This window comes from Dreissena polymorpha, chromosome 11 (genome assembly GCF_020536995.1).
Source record: "Dreissena polymorpha isolate Duluth1 chromosome 11, UMN_Dpol_1.0, whole genome shotgun sequence".
Lineage (NCBI taxonomy): Eukaryota > Metazoa > Mollusca > Bivalvia > Myida > Dreissenidae > Dreissena > Dreissena polymorpha.
The window spans coordinates 21,280,793-21,298,573 of NC_068365.1; the positions used below are offsets into that span (position 1 = coordinate 21,280,793).

General features: G+C 35.4%; 1 protein-coding gene across 1 annotated transcript; it reads left to right on the forward strand.

The window, feature by feature from the left end:
• Positions 1-1,238: 1,238 nt before the first annotated feature.
• On the forward strand, positions 1,239-16,964 carry LOC127849675 (tryptophan--tRNA ligase, mitochondrial-like). The gene is made up of 6 exons (XM_052382421.1): positions 1,239-1,246; positions 1,573-1,736; positions 8,289-8,321; positions 10,279-10,348; positions 13,807-13,925; positions 16,507-16,964. The coding sequence occupies exons 1-6, from the start codon at positions 1,239-1,241 to the stop codon at positions 16,962-16,964; spliced, it is 852 nt and encodes a 283-aa protein (XP_052238381.1).
• Positions 16,965-17,781: the final 817 nt, after the last annotated feature.

Here is a 17,781-nt window from a genome sequence, read left to right on the forward strand (position 1 = left end):
TCAATTTTTTTTTAAAAATTTCCCGTAAAACAAATAAATAAAAAATGCTGGCCTAAAGAGAAATAAAACCCAGCATGAAGCCTAATTCATGCTGTGTTTTATTACTCTGATAGTAATGCACTTAATTTATTTCACAAACTTGAAATGTCATATAAGCAATAACTAAGCATTATTAAGTTATGTATTATGTCACGTGTGCATGTAAAATAATTGAGAATTTTGGTACCCAATTCGTGTAACTTTACGAAATCCCCGTTAAAAATCGCGTTTCTGTGTGTGTCAGAACCAAGTGAAAACCATTTTGTTATTATTTTGATAAAGACGTATCGATAAATGCTATTGTAAAAGAGTTATTATTACTGATATTAGTTAACCAATAAATGCGGTAACTTCGGGGAAGTCGGTACCTGCGCGAGCGTCTGATATTGGTAGCCTAATTAATTTATAATAGCCTGACCGTATTCCATTTCGTACAACGCTAATTTTATATTAGACAATTGCAAACTTACTGTGTTGTTTTTGCGCTTTAAATTATAGTGATTAATAAATGTCCCATAAGCAATGTTTAATATGATTAATATCACTTTTATACGCAATAACATGTGGAATTGAGGTACCCACCCAGCGTCAGAAAGCGCGTAAAACTTCACCGAATTCCCAGTTATAAAGCGCTATTTCGTGTCAAATACACGGGTAGGGGGAATGTTTCGGTAATAATTTTGTTAATAACGCGGGTAAATACCGGTGAAGTGTTAATTTATTGCAAATACAACCATTACACGTAATAACGGGTTCGATTTCGGTAAGCGCGCAAGCGTTTGAGAGCGTGTTTAATGTACCGATTTACCCGTTATAAATAGCTGATGTTCTCTTTAATCGTATATGTTTTGCATTTGCAGAATAACTAAATGGCATCAACCCCTTTACAAGTGTAATATGGTGTTAAACAAGTCGCTAAAATCATCCGGAATATCGCGTAAATCTTTATGCAGTCTATAGGCAAAGAAGCCATTTTGGTGTTAGCTTGTCTAGGTTTTCTTCCCGCTGAGCCACGTGATTAAGTGGGCGGAGCGATCACTGATAAGGCGTCATGTCAAGTAGAGAGGTGATATAAAAAATCGTCACTAATTTAAACCGGTAAGTTTCTTTGTTCCATTCCTTCTATTGTTAGTGTTTTTTTATCCCTAAATGTTGACAAATTATTGCCAATTAACTAAAACAGCGGCACTTTTATGATAATGCTCTCGTAGGTAAACACAAGGTAGGTAGACAAAATATATTCTAGCGCTAATTTTACTCGACAATAACTCAAAACAATACGAAATTTCTTATGATATTTGACATCACTTCTAAAATGAAGCGTAAACAGTTAACATTAGAGACGTATCTGAACAAAAAACTGATGACGACATTTCTCAGCCAATTTTGATAAAGTATGACGCAGTAGTGGATATCAGGTAAAATGTCACCATAATCAACTATTTTTGATTTATGTCTTGTATGTTTGAATTTCTTTGCCAACAAACTCTTGCAAATATATACCGGTATATATTTATATTTGTCTGATTTCAGGTCAACTCCTCCGCCTCATATCCAGGGCTCAGACAGTATACATACCTCAGAAGACATCAGCCTCTATGCCAGACATCACGGCAAGTTGACAGATGAAGGAAAACACAAGTTACTGACATGGGACTGGAGTCCACATGCTGGCCTGACCAGCATGTGTTCCCACGGTCAGGAACACACAATCGCTCCTTTCAGTCTTCATGGCTAAAGAAATTTCGTGGACTCGCATACAGTGTCAAAGAGGACGCAGCGTATTGTGTGACCTTTCCTGGCAACAAAACCCATTGACAACTGGTGTCAGAACCATTCCTAAATTGGAAAAATGCATTGGATATACTAAATGGACATTTCAATCCTGACGGAGAGAAACACGCAAAGGACGTTGGAGCAGGCTATCAGGCCCATAGTAATTCCAGGACATTATCGGAGCGGTTCCTTGGTGTTCACAAGAACAATGCGCCAGTGATTAAGCAGACTGACACTGCATTACGGGCCCGGGAAAAGAAAAACGAAACAGTTCTTGAATTTATTGCGAAAACTGTGCTGTTGTGTGCACGACAAAACTTGGCACTTCGTGGTGACAAAAACTCTTCCAAATACTTTGAGAACAAAGGCATACACTGTGGCAACTTACAGGCATTGTTAGAATTCCGTGTAGAGTCTACACGACACTATTGACATATAACCATAATAGTATTTTATCTTTGAAATCAAACCTCATCTAGAGTCATACTTTATGTTACATTTCTTTATAAAGATTTTTGAATTTCAAAGGTTGCTTTTCCTTTTTCATCAAACATCATACATTTATGAAATCTTAAGACTTCAGAAAGATGTTGATTTACTTGTAATATACTAGTACCATAACTTTATATCACAAAATAAGGTTTGTATACGCATTAAAATTCACCTTGAACAGTGCCAAATAAAAAACAATCTCCCCGTTTGGGCCCCCCGTCAAAAAATCCTGGCCGGTAGATAGCGAGTCGTTAAGTCACTTGAGTATGAAATAGCACGTGCCAGAATTCATTTCTATAGCGGTGACGCGCAAATACGTAATCGCCCGAACTTGCGTCTCGGTAAACAAAATACAGACTGTTATCCATTAAAGGCCCATACAAGGTGAGGATCCGTAATTATTTACCGATTTTTAATATTATTTATTTATAAAGGTTATCAAAAACAATATGTATATGCTATTGGACATAACCATAAAAAGAGCAATACAACTTGTTTTGAGCTCAAAATACAGTGTCCTCCAAGTCATATGTGTTTACAAACAATCAGTTTATTTACATTGCTGTTTATTCGGGAAAGTGAAAGTGAAATTGACTTAGGTCACCAAAAATATAACGTTGATTTTCAACGTTTTCCGGTATCACTCACAAAGTAGGTCTCTTTTAAATGGTTAAAACGTTTGTAGTGATCTAATAAGTTAGTTTCTGCTGGTATAAAAGTTGTTTCAAATAGAATTAAAATTGAATTTTCTTTTGGCTATTTTTAGCATACCTCACCGCTTTGAGGCTACACACAACGTTTGTTGCAAAGTTGTAAACATTTCTTACAATTATGAAACGGGTATATCTCCCATAATTCTTGACAACGTTGCACCTAAGCTGTATTATTATCATTTTGTATCCAAGAGTAACTGAAATCCGGTAAAAATTAGACCTGTTTGTACACTCAAACCCGGTTGAGTCGCGGGTCGTTTTGACTCGCGGTATTTCATTAGCGCCCTCTGGATTGTGTTTGTAAACAAACCTGCGTGACCTACTTTTGAAATCTGACAGAAAACATCTTTTGCTGCCAGCAGAATAAATTTTTGGTAAGTATCTACCCAAAAACGATTTAAAACATCATTTTAAACCAAAATTATGTAAAAATCCATATTAAAATGAAATTACCTTTCAACTTTTTCACTTTTTTAGTTCGTCTGCTTGCGGTTGCTTAGGTCAGACACTACCAATATTATTCTCTTTGTGAAGGGATACACACCACCGATTTTTAAATTATTTCGATAGGTCAGGCTCTATAAACACTTCGTTGATTTTGAGTCAGAAACATGTCTCAAAAGTGACAGATGACGTATGCTGTGTGTGTAAGAAAAGTAGTCCACCTGCATTGAGGAAGTATGTTTCGGTTGTTTTTGTGAAATGGCGTGAATGTAGTGTGTGTGCACATTTGGTACATCTGAGTCTCTGCATTGATGTACGTTTTTTGAGGCGAGATAGCTTCTTTAGGGGTCCCCATTGCGCAGAAGAATGAATGAACATGAACAGTGATTTGAATATTGAGAATTAAAATTAGACACTACTTGAACATAACTGTGATATTTATTTTATTTGATGTCTTAAATTCCATATGTTCTAATTGTTATATACGTTATTGATTGTTACTTTGAATGGTATGTAAAATCTTTATGTTTATTCATGTTAAATTTAATATTAGTGTCGTTTAACCTTTTTACCGCGAGTCAACCGTGAGGGAAAATAAACAACAATGGCGGACAGTGGTGTTGTTTTTGTTGATACCGCAGTTAAAATTGAAGGATTTTCGTCATAAAAAGGCTATTTTCCAATGAAGTTAAGTCAGATATGTTTGTCTTATAAATTATTTATCTGATATTTGAAGATGGTTTCTAGACGCAAATGAATATTCCTTAAGTACCGCGACTCTCCCGGGTTGCAGGCTATGCATAATAATTGGATGTGTCACCTTTTATGGGCCTTTAAACGCATAGAAAAATAAGTACATTATCAACTTATCCTGTTTTTAAGTCGAGTCGCGGTTTTTTAATTTTTTTTTTATCGAAGTTGTTATTCGGATTTACAATAATATGTTTATGCTCGCGCTACATGTATATCCTGTTGCCGTGTCGTTGAAAGCGATGTTATAAATGGAAAGCATGTAAACATTTTGAGACAAAAACATGTGAGCGAATGGGTCATGAATTTGCAATTAGCACACAATTGGAAAGTAATTACAAGGGCCTAAAGGGATAGAAAAGGGGCAGTGAAACCTGTTGATTTGCCAGCGATTTTATCGGAATATTGATTTTATAATTAAATGGACCCTATAGCTATTTTCCGAGGTTTATGGACTTTTATTTGTTACCTGAATTCACCTTGACAATGTATCATCTGTTTGGTGTATAAACAGTATTTGAAGAATAGTTTAAATGGCATGAGAGGCAAATAGAATGGTAAATTTGAAGGGATTTGACCTTTCAATGTTAGTCGTTAGGCAAACATTTCAAAAGATGTAGTTAAACACGACATACTAAAATGACATTTTCCTTTTATTTTCTATATCGAATATAAATTTTACATCATAATAGATAAATAAGCGCGACGACACTCAACACTTAAATATACAAAAAAGAAATGAAAATAAATTTTCGTTTATGCATTATGAATCAGGAAGGACAGACATCGATTTGTGTTCGCTTTTCAATCTATTTTTCGTATTCCCCATTTGAGTTCAAATCATACCTATGTTAACATTTTCTATGTTATTTCTATGTTACTTTTAAGCAACACATAAGTACATGTATCGAAGTACATTCCAAAGCGACTTAAACCTACGACTGCCGGTGTATTTAAATATACATCGTTATCTTTTTAAGGCAGAATAAATTAGCAGGCCATGTCTTGTCACACATTTTATGTGCTGAATGAAAGTAAACATGTAAACATCTTTATTAAATGAGCGCAAAATACCCACATATCTTATGCATGTATTGCCTGAACGCAGTTGCGAGAGATATCGATAGATTTAATGAATATAATGTATTTTGTTTACCACCGTCAAATCAAGCGATCAAAACATGCACTTAAAACCGCAAGAATGCAACCAAACCCGTAATATAGTTTTTCCTCGCACCTTAAACCAATGTTTATGCACTATCAAATTTAATATTTATGAAATTGGTTTCTCAAATGCACAAAGGAGCAAAAATACGACGCGAAATATTGAAACAATTGAACAATTATGAGATTGAGATCTCCCATCCTGTTTCGTGATTTCGATCTTTGGAGACACAAGGGAGAGAACGCGAAAACACCATTAGAGGACACGACAATGCGAAACAACAAATAGTCATAACGAAACACCGTAGAAACCAGAAAAAAACATATTGGCCACTAAAAATGAGACAAAGACAATGGATATTTATACCTGCGTTTGTTTACATTAAAATAGTATAAGTGTAAGGGGTCAGAGGTCCATATAACACATAAATGCATGCCCTGAATAAACCCATCCAATGCGTATGATCCATATTTTGCTAGTGATACATGATACACGAATAATCAAGTAATTTACGTTGACATTTACAATATATGAATACAATTTGCTCGGCAATTTAAAATGGCGGGTTCTCTTAAGGTGGGCGGCGTTTGCATGGCGACTTACCGTGAGCACGTGGTTTGCGCGCTCTGAGCGAGTCGTTTAGGTGCTGAGACAACTTCTAATGCTGTGAAAATCATGTAGGGACGTTGTGGTGGTAACATAAATCGTGCGTTGGAGTATGTCATGCGATGGGGATGCAATAAAGAAGAACGCTGTGTGAGCACCATAAATGTTTTCCTAATTCGCGGCGATCAGACGGCGTTCTGATAGAATTCTGCAGGGACATACAGGTTTATGTAACAAATTTGTTGTATATGTCCCTGATTTTTGGAACGCCATTCAAGCGCTGTTGCAATGCCGTTCGGTGTGACTGGCTGTACAATAACTATAGGTAATTGGTTAATATAATCTATAATAACCGACGCAATTAATCGACATGTGTCCATTAGACACGGATGTTCCAACATTGTGTAAAAAATCATATCTGTAGTATATAGTTTCATCACTCCAGAGTTACAATGTTCGAGTCCCATATGTAACGAAAGTGAAACATGTCTTTGTTTGCTTCATAGGGCCATACTTCATAGGGCCATAACGGAGCTAATATCTGAATATTGCTTTATATATCGGTATTCATTGATTGTAACATGAGTCGTGTTCACTCTGAGAAAACTGGACAAAATGCATGTGCGTAAAGTGTCGTCCCAGTATTGACAGACCTGTACCGTGTACGCTGAAGCGAACCCCATAGCAAAAGTAAACCAGAGACGTAACATATTTATGTCACTTTATAAATCAAAGACAGTTCATTTTCTTGGATACATTTCTACACATATTGGTGAATAAATAAAAATACATCATGATCATTGGGGCATTTTTTAGGGTTCAAATATTTCAAATGCATCTTACAATAGATGAAAATAACTCTCATCAGCCTGTCGCTTTGTAACGTGACAAGTTTTCATTTTGCTGAAATTGCAAACATTACTTTCGTTTTCTGAAATCTATTATTTGTGATTAACAACATACGTCTGGTGGATTAAAGACTGATTTCAAAGTGAATCAGATAATTTTAAATAATTTTTACTTTGAGTTTGTATTAACACTACAATTTGCTTACAAAACAAGCAAGAATAATTTAAAATACCGGGAAATGTCATTCTGAATTGAAAATACTTGAGCACATGGTATGTTACTAAAAATAGAAATGTCACAGGTGTTTTTTTCGTTAGACAACAAAGTCCTGGCGTAGTTCGTAAACATAATTCAACCGTATAAAACAGGCCTAAAAAGATATAACATCTTTTTAGAAATATATAAAAACAATCTATCATTAACACGCATTACAAAGATTACACATATTAAATATCACAATTAAACGTAATGAGACGCGCTGCGGAAAACAATACATATACATTAACAATATAAAGAATAATATAAAATTGCTTACCACAGTGTCCGATTACTTATAAACTATAAATATCCTTTTAAGTCAATAAAAGTAAATTAATTCTCCCAACTTAACTTGCGAAAGTTATTGAGGGTTTTGTGGTAGGAAGGATTTTGGCGGGTAAGGAAGAAAAGGGTGAACGAACAAACCAATAGCGATCTTTCTCTCTCTATCTTCCTTTCACTCAAACATGAAACATACACAACGATTGGACATAAACGTTAAACAGTGCTCATGAATTTAATTATGAATAAATAAATTGTACTAAATTCAAGTAGTTTTTATCCAATCCTCACAAAACATGGTCACAAGTTTTATCTAAATGATCTCTAGGACAAGTTTCCACATGGGCCATTCTGGGCCTTTAACTAGGTCACGGGGTCACTTAATGCGTTTTTTAACATTCAGCATGGTGTCCGCTCTCTAATTCAAGTAGTTTACATCCGATCTTCACCAAACTTGGTCAGAAGTTTTATGGTGATGATCTTTAGCCCAAGTTAGAATATGGGCATTTCTGGGTCAAAAACTAGGTCACGGGGTCACTAAGTGCGTTTTCAAAATTGAGCATGGTGTTCGCTGTTTTTTGTGAAGACGACATGCAAAATATTATGTGTCAATGCGACATGTGGGGGTATTCGTCACGTCTGTGACAAAGCTGTGTCAGCATTTTCTTGCAGAGATAAATTAATATAAACCAAGAATTATAAATAGATTATAAATTATTATTAACTATTTTAAAATGAAATGAATGAGTGGGAAAGGGTTAAAGGAAGTCTAAATGCAAATCCAGTGTAGGCAGAAAGTGTTTTCCCAGATAAGCCTGTGTGACACTTATGCACATGCATTAAGTCCCGTTTTTTCAGATTGTGACTGTCTGTAAGAGTTTGCTTTAATGACACACTATCCCCTGTTCATTCAGGTCAAGGAGCACCATCATCTCCCACAGTGGCGGGTGAGCACTATCATCTCCCACAGTAGCGGGTGAGCACTATCATCCAGGGGCCCTGTTACTCAAAACTTTATTGTAAAATTAAGCTTAAAGTGCCCAGTTGCCCAATGGAGCCAAAAACATTTATACATAAATAAGACAACATTTTCCTTCATGATAATACACGGATGAAATGCACACAAATGCTGTTTAATTTTCATGCCCCCGAAAGTGGGCATATTGTGATCGCATTTCTGTCCGTCTGTCTGTCTGATAGTCCGTCACACTTTGCGTTTAGGTTTCGAAAAATGCTCATAACTGTTATGTCGCGTCCGATGTAACCTTCATATTTGGTATGCATGTGTATATGGACAAGGCCTTAATTTCCATATGCACACAAATTTTGACCCTTTTGACCTTGAACTTAGGTTTGGAAATCTGCGTTCGGTTTTGAAAAAGCTTTTTTTTTTTTTGGGGGGGGGGGGGTATATGTCATCCTATGGAGACAGCTCTTGTTTTTATTTCAACACAAAGTGCATGTATGCGCTGAAATCAGGAGTATAAAATTATACTCACCCGCTTGCCATGGATTCATCATATGCTAGTCCAACTTGGCAAGTACATTTGTACAATACAATTAAAACTATTTTAAATTGCAACCTGACATTATCTTTTTATGTATTCTGTAATTAACATTTATGTTAACCCTGGAAATTTTAAAAGAAAAATGCAAAAAAAAACAAAACAACTGCACTTGTTAACAAGGAATTATGCAGGTACCTATGTCAATTTATAGATTTTCAAAAGAAACAAAGCAATGTGAGGCAAAAGTTTGCAAACCAATTATAGATTGTATTCTTTCAGAACTTCTTTTTGGAAAATGCCAATGGACGCAACTTCTTTAGAACCATAATTATTTGCTGATATATGTTTGCAAATAGGTTAGGTAAATAGTCCATGATAAAGCTGAAAAATAATGCACATTAGTTTTTTTGTCAAAAATAGTGTCTGCATGCTAAATATTAGTTATCATGTACTGATATTGCTAAGAAAAATGTACAGATAATAATGAATATCATATAAAAACATGATTAATTTCACTCAAAGACCATATTGTTATCTTGGTTTTGTAATCATCACGTGTTTTTGTAGGGGGAGTACAGATTCCTAAGGGCGAGTTAGGACTTGGTATTGACTAGACTTACATGGTGACTAGCATTTTGGGTTAATTTATACCTCAGTTATGTTTACTTTCTCATGGCCGCAGAAGATGTGTTCAATTGTTTAGGTTGCCACTAATTGTGATGTTTTGAAATTTTACATGCAAAGTTTCATAGGCAAAACAGTTATTAAAGAGTAAGCTATTATTCAGCGGCTTTGTGCTTAAAGGGTTCTAAGAACATATCCAAGCAGTGAAGCACCCGAAGTCTGAAGAGGAGTCAAAAGGTCAACTAATAAGAACGAAAAACCTTGCTAGACTTTATAATGGACAGAAAAGTTCCTCATTAGACTGCGCGCATGTGCAGGCTGGTCTGAAGCTACACGGACTGCATATGTCCCAAGGCCCATACCCACTTAAGCACAACACAATTCATATTTTTATGCCCTCGAAGGAGGGCATATAGTGATCGGACTGTCCGTCCGTCTGTCTGTCTGTCTTTCCGTCACACTTTGCGTTCAGGTTTCGAAAAATGCTTATAACTTCTATGTCGCTTCAGAACGCAACTTGATATTTGGCATGCGTGTGTATCTCAATAAGGCTGCACATTTTGAGTGGCGAAAGGTCAAGGTCATCCTTCAAGGACAAAGGTAAAAAAAACAGATCCAAGGGAACTAATAAGCTTCAAAGGGAGATTATTATCTCTACCTGGCAAATGATAAAAAATATAAATCAAAGCGTCGCAGAAGGGGGCATTGTGTTTCTGACAAACACATCTCTTGTTGTTGCTCTATTCCAAGTGTCATCCTAACTTGTTTTCAGGACAAGTCAAAGAAGGTGTCCGACTCTACACTTACCCCATCCTGCAGTCGGCAGACATTATGCTGTACAAGTAGGTACACATTGGGTAGTCGATGTTAGTTATCTTGCTTGCCTTGAATGGTACCTGCCATGCATTGGTAGGTCATCTTTTGACCACATTGTCAGCTATTCTACACTCCCAAATGACAGCATCTGTATCTGTATTATACTCTTGTTAAAGTAAACATGTAACGTCTCCATATGTTTACTTTAAAAAGAGTATATGATATCAATGTTTTAAGTACAGGTATTTAATTTAAACTTTGCACATGTGCTTGGGGTCCTGGTTTGAGGTTACAGACGAAAATCCTTAACTCTTGACCTTGAGTAGTTAGACCATTTTTTAGGAATTTGGTTAAGGTAAGCATGCAACATTTCCATATAACTGTCTCGACTACAGGTATTTGATTGATGATTCACACATGTGCTTGGGGTTATTGATTTAGGTAACTGACCAAGTTCCTAAACTCTGACCTGTTATAAAGCAGAATTATGTCCCTTTTTGACACTACTCAATATATCTATAATTACTGCAGATATTGAAAAAACAAATGAACGTTTTTATGAACGTTTCACTGACAAAGACCCTATACATGTTTCCAGCTTTAGAGCAGGATTACGCTCTGTTTGTTAAAGTTTTTTATAAAGTCAAATAACTTTAACACTATCTATCAAAGATAATTAACTCAAACTTGGAATACTTCTTTATGACAACAAGACGATTGTGTTGGTCAAAGTGCATAACTCTGTCAGCATTAGTTTTAGAGTTATGCCCCTTTTTATACTTAGAAAATTATTTTTTTGTTAAGTTTTGTGTTAATGTCCACTTTATTCCTAAAGTATCAAAGCTATTGCTTTCGTACTTGCAAAGCTTACTTACTATTATAAGGGGACTGTGCAGGCAAAGTTATGTTACTCTGACTGGCAGTTCGAAAGAATTATGGCCCCTGTTATACTTAGAAAATTGAAAATTTGGTTAAGTTTTGTGCTTTGGTCCATTTTACTCCTAAAGTATCACAGCTATTGCTTTCAGACTTGGAACACTCGCTAACTATCATAAGGGGACTGGTTGATAAATCTGGTTGGCATTTAGATGGAATTATGGCCCTTTTTTGACTTAGTAACTTAAAATATTTTGTACAATTTTGTGTTTAGATGAACTTTACTTCTAAAGTATCAAGGATATTGCTTTCAAACTTCAATTACTTTCTTGCTATCATGAGGGTACTGTACCTGGCAAGTTGAATTTGATCGTGACATTTGAATGACCTTGAATCTCAAGGTCAAATAAATAAATTGTGTGTTTATTGCCATAACTTCTTTACTTATGATTAGATTTGATTCATACTTTGACAAAACAACACTTTCCTGACATACCACAATGGACTCCACCCAAACCATCCCCCACGCCCCACCCCAGAATCCCCACCCCCAAATATTTTTTTTCCTTTTTTCCCTTTTTTTTCCTTTTTATGAAATATCATCTAATAAATGACCACACCCCCACATTATTCCCCCTCTCCACCCCCACACCACACACACAAACGAATATTTTTTTAAACATGGTAAAAAAACTAAAATATTTATTTTTATTATTTTATTTTTGAAAGACCGTCCAACCATCCCACCCAAGCTTATGCTATCAAACTTGAAATATAATCTTATTAGTTTGTTTTATGTCTTTACAAATGTTCAATAGATTGTGGAAAATACATGTATACCTGAACTCAGATCCGTCTATAATGTACCGCTTCTTTAAAACATAAGCGATCAATATGTTTCAATTATGGTCCTCTTCCAGTTAAAATATGACTATATTAACATGACATTATTGAATATGAACACTTTTCCCATGATGGCTTACGTTACACTGTCAAGCACTTAAAAAGTCAAGCGTGCTGTCTTCTGACAGCTATTGTTGTACAAACAATTAAATTTAATGTGTGTGTGCAACAGCTCTATATCTCTATGTCTACTCTAGATATTGAATTAAAACTGTTCATGGGTGTTCACGGTCTTTATATACAGTCACTGACCAAACTATAGATTTCACCAGCTTTTTACTAGGATTGTGATTGATGGAACTTGATATGCAGTATTTCTGTATGGTGGACGGTTGCATCATTGTTGGGTCCATACAATCAAATGATTTTTGCAGGGAGTTATTGCTCTTCTATGAGTTATAAGTCCCAATTAAAGGCACTTTCCCAATTGAGTAAAAACTACAAAATTCAAAATAACCGCCTGCAGAATTCAAAAACAGAAGGGAAATTTTGTTTTGTACCAAAAGTGCATTATCTACAAGTTAAACAATAAAATGAGCACAGAAACTGAACATTTCAAGCCAAAATGCATGTATCGGTAAGAAAATATTTGAATTGATTTGTGCAATTTATACCAAGCATTTAAAAAGACCTACTATTCCAATTCTGAAGATTTCACAACACAAATTTTCACAATTTTAGGGGTTTTGTGCTAAATTTTCCCAATGTGAACAAATCAGATACTTTATCCAAAAGGGCAAAAATAATCACTGTATAAATTGTTAAATATATCTTTGTGTTTCCATGCAAAATCTCATGATCTAATGATCTGTATTTAATTCAAATTTATGTGCATTTTCCTTTTAGTAAGGACATATGCATTTTGTTCGGTAAGTTTTATAAGTTTATAATTCTTTTTGGAGTTTGATCTTAAACACTGTATATACCCTAATGATTTTCTGGCAGTTATGGCCCTTTGATTGATATTACATTTTCTTATCAACTATTATAGGAAATAAATTACATTTCTGTGTCTAATAATAGAGTTGATATGTTAGATGCAGTATCCCTACAGGGTAAACAGAGGCATACTGTTATGTAGTTCAGCTCCAGAAAGCTTTTAGGGAGTTTTTGCCTCTTAAATTATAATTGTCCACACTGGCTCCATTAATTTCACTTTAATTCTTTTTGCACCATTCATTATCCTTCTGTCATCTATATTTTATTGATACTTAATGTTCTCTCCACTCTCCAGTGACAGAATGCCGGTGAGCTTTGTTGGTGTTGGTTTTATTGGTATGTGTGTCTCCTATGTACACATTTCTGAAAGTTACCTCTTCACTGAAAAGTATTGTTATGACTAAGATGAAAATTCAAGAAAATGGTCTTTAACTGGTCCTTCTCTAAAAAAATAGAAGGGCTGCACACAAAATTATCTGCTTGAGTTATGCATAATGTTATTTGAAAAAAATCAATGAAATCATGTTTACAATTTACATATGTGAGTAAAATATTGTCCCATATGAGCATTCAAGGACTATGTATTCCGCTTTTATGGTATTTTTCCTTTAAAGAAAGTCTCTTGGAAATACGAGTTTGCCAACTGAGGAAGAAAGTGTCAGTCCTGACTAGCCTTTGTGGACTGCACAGGCTAATCTGTGACAACACGTTATGCAAATGCATAAAGCCCCACTTTCCTAGAACGAGGCTTATATCCATATCTCAGGTCTACCGTGGTGCCAGTGGGAGAGGATCAACTGACACATCTGGAGCTAGCTCGTGACCTTGCCAGGGCGTTCAACCGCCAATATGGGACACTGTTCCCTGCCTTCAACTCTTACATAGGTATCTAGAGTCAGTGACCTCTTGCTGTATTGTATGTGATGTTCTGTATTGTAAAGGCCATTGATCACTTAAGTAAGGACTAAAGGACGTTAACAAGGATGTTAATAGTTTTTTTGTTGCATATTCTTACACTGATTTATGGACATATGACTCGGGTCATTCAAAAATGTTTCTTAGGATATTTGTGGCCAAGATAGATCCAGACGAGTCTAGCCAGCGTATCCATGCAGTCAAGTCAGAAGTTACCCTTTAAGCTAATGAGGCCACCAATCATTGTGTGACTTAATAGCAGACAGCGTAGCTCCTGACCCAACATTGAGAATGTGCAAGAATGTGCAAGATGGTATGGAGCTATGCTTGCTGACTACTGCATAAGACCCATTTGTGCATGACATTGCTAATAGCCACTTCTTCTTTTAATAGTCAAACATTTTGAGTCAAATTTATGCATAGGGGTTATATAACAGAGGCTTATTAAAAGCCTATTTGCAATTAAAATTGTCATCAATATCATACAGTTTTGCCTTAATAAAAATGTACAGCTTCTTTTGATTTCCCTAATCAGCTATTTTACTGATAATTCTTCCCAAAATCAATAGGCTCTTACAATGAGAATAGAAAGCCTCTGTAGTTCATTGATGATGTTGACCCCTGAAAGCCAACTTTTGTACATCCTGCAAAGAAGTTTAAAAAAAATGTGTATTACAACACTTTATTGGTTGATGTTTTGTTGGTCTGTCTGCTTAAAATCTAATGAGTTTGTGTAGTAAACTACTTCTACATTTCTTCAGCTATTTCCCTGAAACTAGTCATATACCACCTCTATGAAGTTTAGATGTTCAAGACATATTTTTCAATTCTCCACTTATTTCTTAGTCATGTTTCAAATACATTTCATCCATGGGCATGGCTGCAATATCAATTTTAACAGAAATTCCTATAAGCAAACAGCGCAGACCCAGATGAGACGCTGCATCACATCTGAGTCTACGCTGTTTGCCAAGTCCTTTTTCCAAGACGCTAGGCATAAATGGATTAAAATTTGTGGAGCAAACTTCTTTTACAGTTTTCAAGAAATTATGGGTAAATTTGAGTTTCATGTTTCGTCACAGCACTTGAACGTTGTCTTATGTATAGCTACCATTTAAAAAGTTATAAGTTTGTGGAGCAAACTAATACCGGTACACTTTTCTTAAGCAATTGACTTGAAACTTGTAATATGTCAACAATATGAAGTGTAGATGTGAAAGACACTATATTCATGAGCAATAATCCACCTAATTCTCAGTTGTGTGCCCTTGAATTTAGTCATGGCTCAGCTGCATTTCCTGTGACACAGCAGTACTTAGATAGTAGTCATGTTTTATTTAACAAATCTCTAGTTTGACATTGTGAACTATTTTTATGTCCCCCACCACTATAGTGGGGGACATATTGTTTTTGCCCTGTCTGTTGGTTTCTTTGTTTGTTTGTTTGTGTGTTTGCTCCAACTTTAACATTTTGGAATAACTTTTGCAATATTGAAGATAGCAACTTCATATTTGGCATGCATGTGTATCTAATAGATCTGCACATTTTGAGTGGTGAAAGGTCAAGGTCATCCTTCAAGGTCAAAGGTCAAATATATAGCTTCAAAGCGGCGCAAAAGGGGACATAGTGTCTCTGACAAACACATATCTTGTTGACAATTGTTTTTATTTCGTCTTCTAATCTCCCAATCAGGCAATTGTAAAATTCACTGGGGTTTTTAATGAGTCCAGATTTGTAATATATTTACACAATAAATTTATGGGTTGAGGATTGTAAAAGCCATCATAATCTTGCCTAAAGGTACGCAAACCTTTTGATACATTGATATTATTATGCCTGTCGGTCCGTCCACCAGGTGGTTTCCGGATGATAACTCAAGAACGCTTGGGCCTAGGATGATGAAACTTCATAGGTACATTGATCATGAATCGCAGATGACCCCTATTGATTTTGAGGTTACTAGGTCAAAGGTATAGGCCACGGTGACCCGAATTAGTAAAATGGTTTCCGGATGATAACTCAAGAACGCTTAGGCCTAGGATCATGAAACTTGATAGGTAGATTGATCATGACTCGCAGATGACCCCTATTGATTTTGAGGTTACTAGGTCAAAGGTCAAGTTCAAGGTGACCCGAAATAGTAAAATGGTTTCCGGATGATAACTAAAGAACGCTTATTCCTAGGATCATGAAACTTGATAGGTAGATTGATCATGACTCGCAAATAACCCCTATTGATTTTCAGGTCACTAGGTCAAAGGTCAAGGTCACGGTGACCCGAAATAGTAAAATAGTTTCTGGATGATAACTCAAGAACGCTTATGGCTAGGATCATGAAACTGCATAGGTACATTGATCATGACTGGCAGATGACTCCTATTGATTTTCAGGTCACTAGGTCAAATGTCAAGGTCACAGTGACAAAAAACATATTCACACAATGGCTGTCACTACAACGGAGAGCCCATATTGGGGCATGCATGTTTTACAAACAGCCCTTGTTTATGACTGTTTTCCAACTTTTGCAAGTATATTTGGATTTTTGTTTTAGGATATGTACCAAAGATCAGATCCTTAAAAGATCCATCTAGTAAAATGAGTAAGTCGGACAATAACGCTGCCTCAAGAATTGATCTTACTGATTCATCAAGCACTGTTAGAGACAAAATTGCCAAAGCAGTGACAGATGCTGTTTCTAAGGATATAACATTTGACCCTGAACTTCGACCTGGGATATCTAACTTGATTGACATTTGCTCGGCTCTGACTGGTAAAAGTTCAGAAGACATTGTGAAATTAACGCAGGACAAAGGAATGGACAAGAAAACATTTAAAGAGTTTGTTACTGAAACTGTGAACGAATCAATTCAGCCAATCAGCAGTGAGATGCAACGAATACTTAGTGACAGAGGTCATTTAAGGTCAATACTGAAGCAAGGTCAGGAGAGAGCCAGTGTCCTTGCAGAAGAGACAATTAAACAAGTGAAAACTTTAGTAGGACTTTCATGATAGTGGTTGTTACTTACTGAATAAAGAATTATAAGTGATTTAATGAATTATCATATATCTATAAGGTTATTAAACAAAATACAATCCACATTTTGTGACGAATTGTAACATTTCAAGAAGTTTAATTAACACCTGGATATAAAAATGTTACTTATTTGCATTAAAATTAGTTTTGTTGTATGCTGACGACAATGTTTTCTTTGTGGAATGTAAAGCTGGTTTTAAGTTTACAAATCTTGAATAGTATTCACAACGGGGGAAATCCTTTTCAACAACAAATGGGCAGGCTCTAAAAGCGCTTTTTAAGTTAAAATCAAGTTTGGAAAATTTACAAATATCTCAGTGAGCAGTAGTCTTGATTTATTCGATTAGCTTATTAGACCAATATTAAGTTATGGCTGTGAAGTTTAAGGATTAAAAAATAGCATCCAAATTTAAAAAATACAACGTTGTTGTAAACAGGTGCTGTGTGTCCAATCTTAAACACAAAATAGTTTTATTTACGGTACTTGTGCGTTAACCCCTTATACATAAACGGATTAGGTATGTTTTTTAAATATCGGTTAAAAATATGACAATCTGATGATGTATAATATATTAAAATTGTTTATAATATGCCATTACATGACCTTGAACTTTATCTCGAAATCGATTATTAGATAAAATCTGTTAGACATATATTAAATAGGTTTCGGCGAGGTATGTTTTTTCAAGGAGTATTAGGTGTTAATTTTTGTATATCCATTGTAAAACAACTCATATCTGATATATACGTTCAGAGTTGGATAACCAAGTTACAACAAACGGCAATGAGTTA

Excerpts from the sequence above, each read along its gene's own strand:
- LOC127849675 (XM_052382421.1), top strand. Across the intron at positions 8,322-10,278 it reads ATCATCTCCCACAGTGGCGG|GACAAGTCAAAGAAGGTGTC; the intron begins GTGAGCACTATC and ends ACTTGTTTTCAG. Across the intron at positions 10,349-13,806 it reads GCAGACATTATGCTGTACAA|GTCTACCGTGGTGCCAGTGG; the intron begins GTAGGTACACAT and ends TCCATATCTCAG.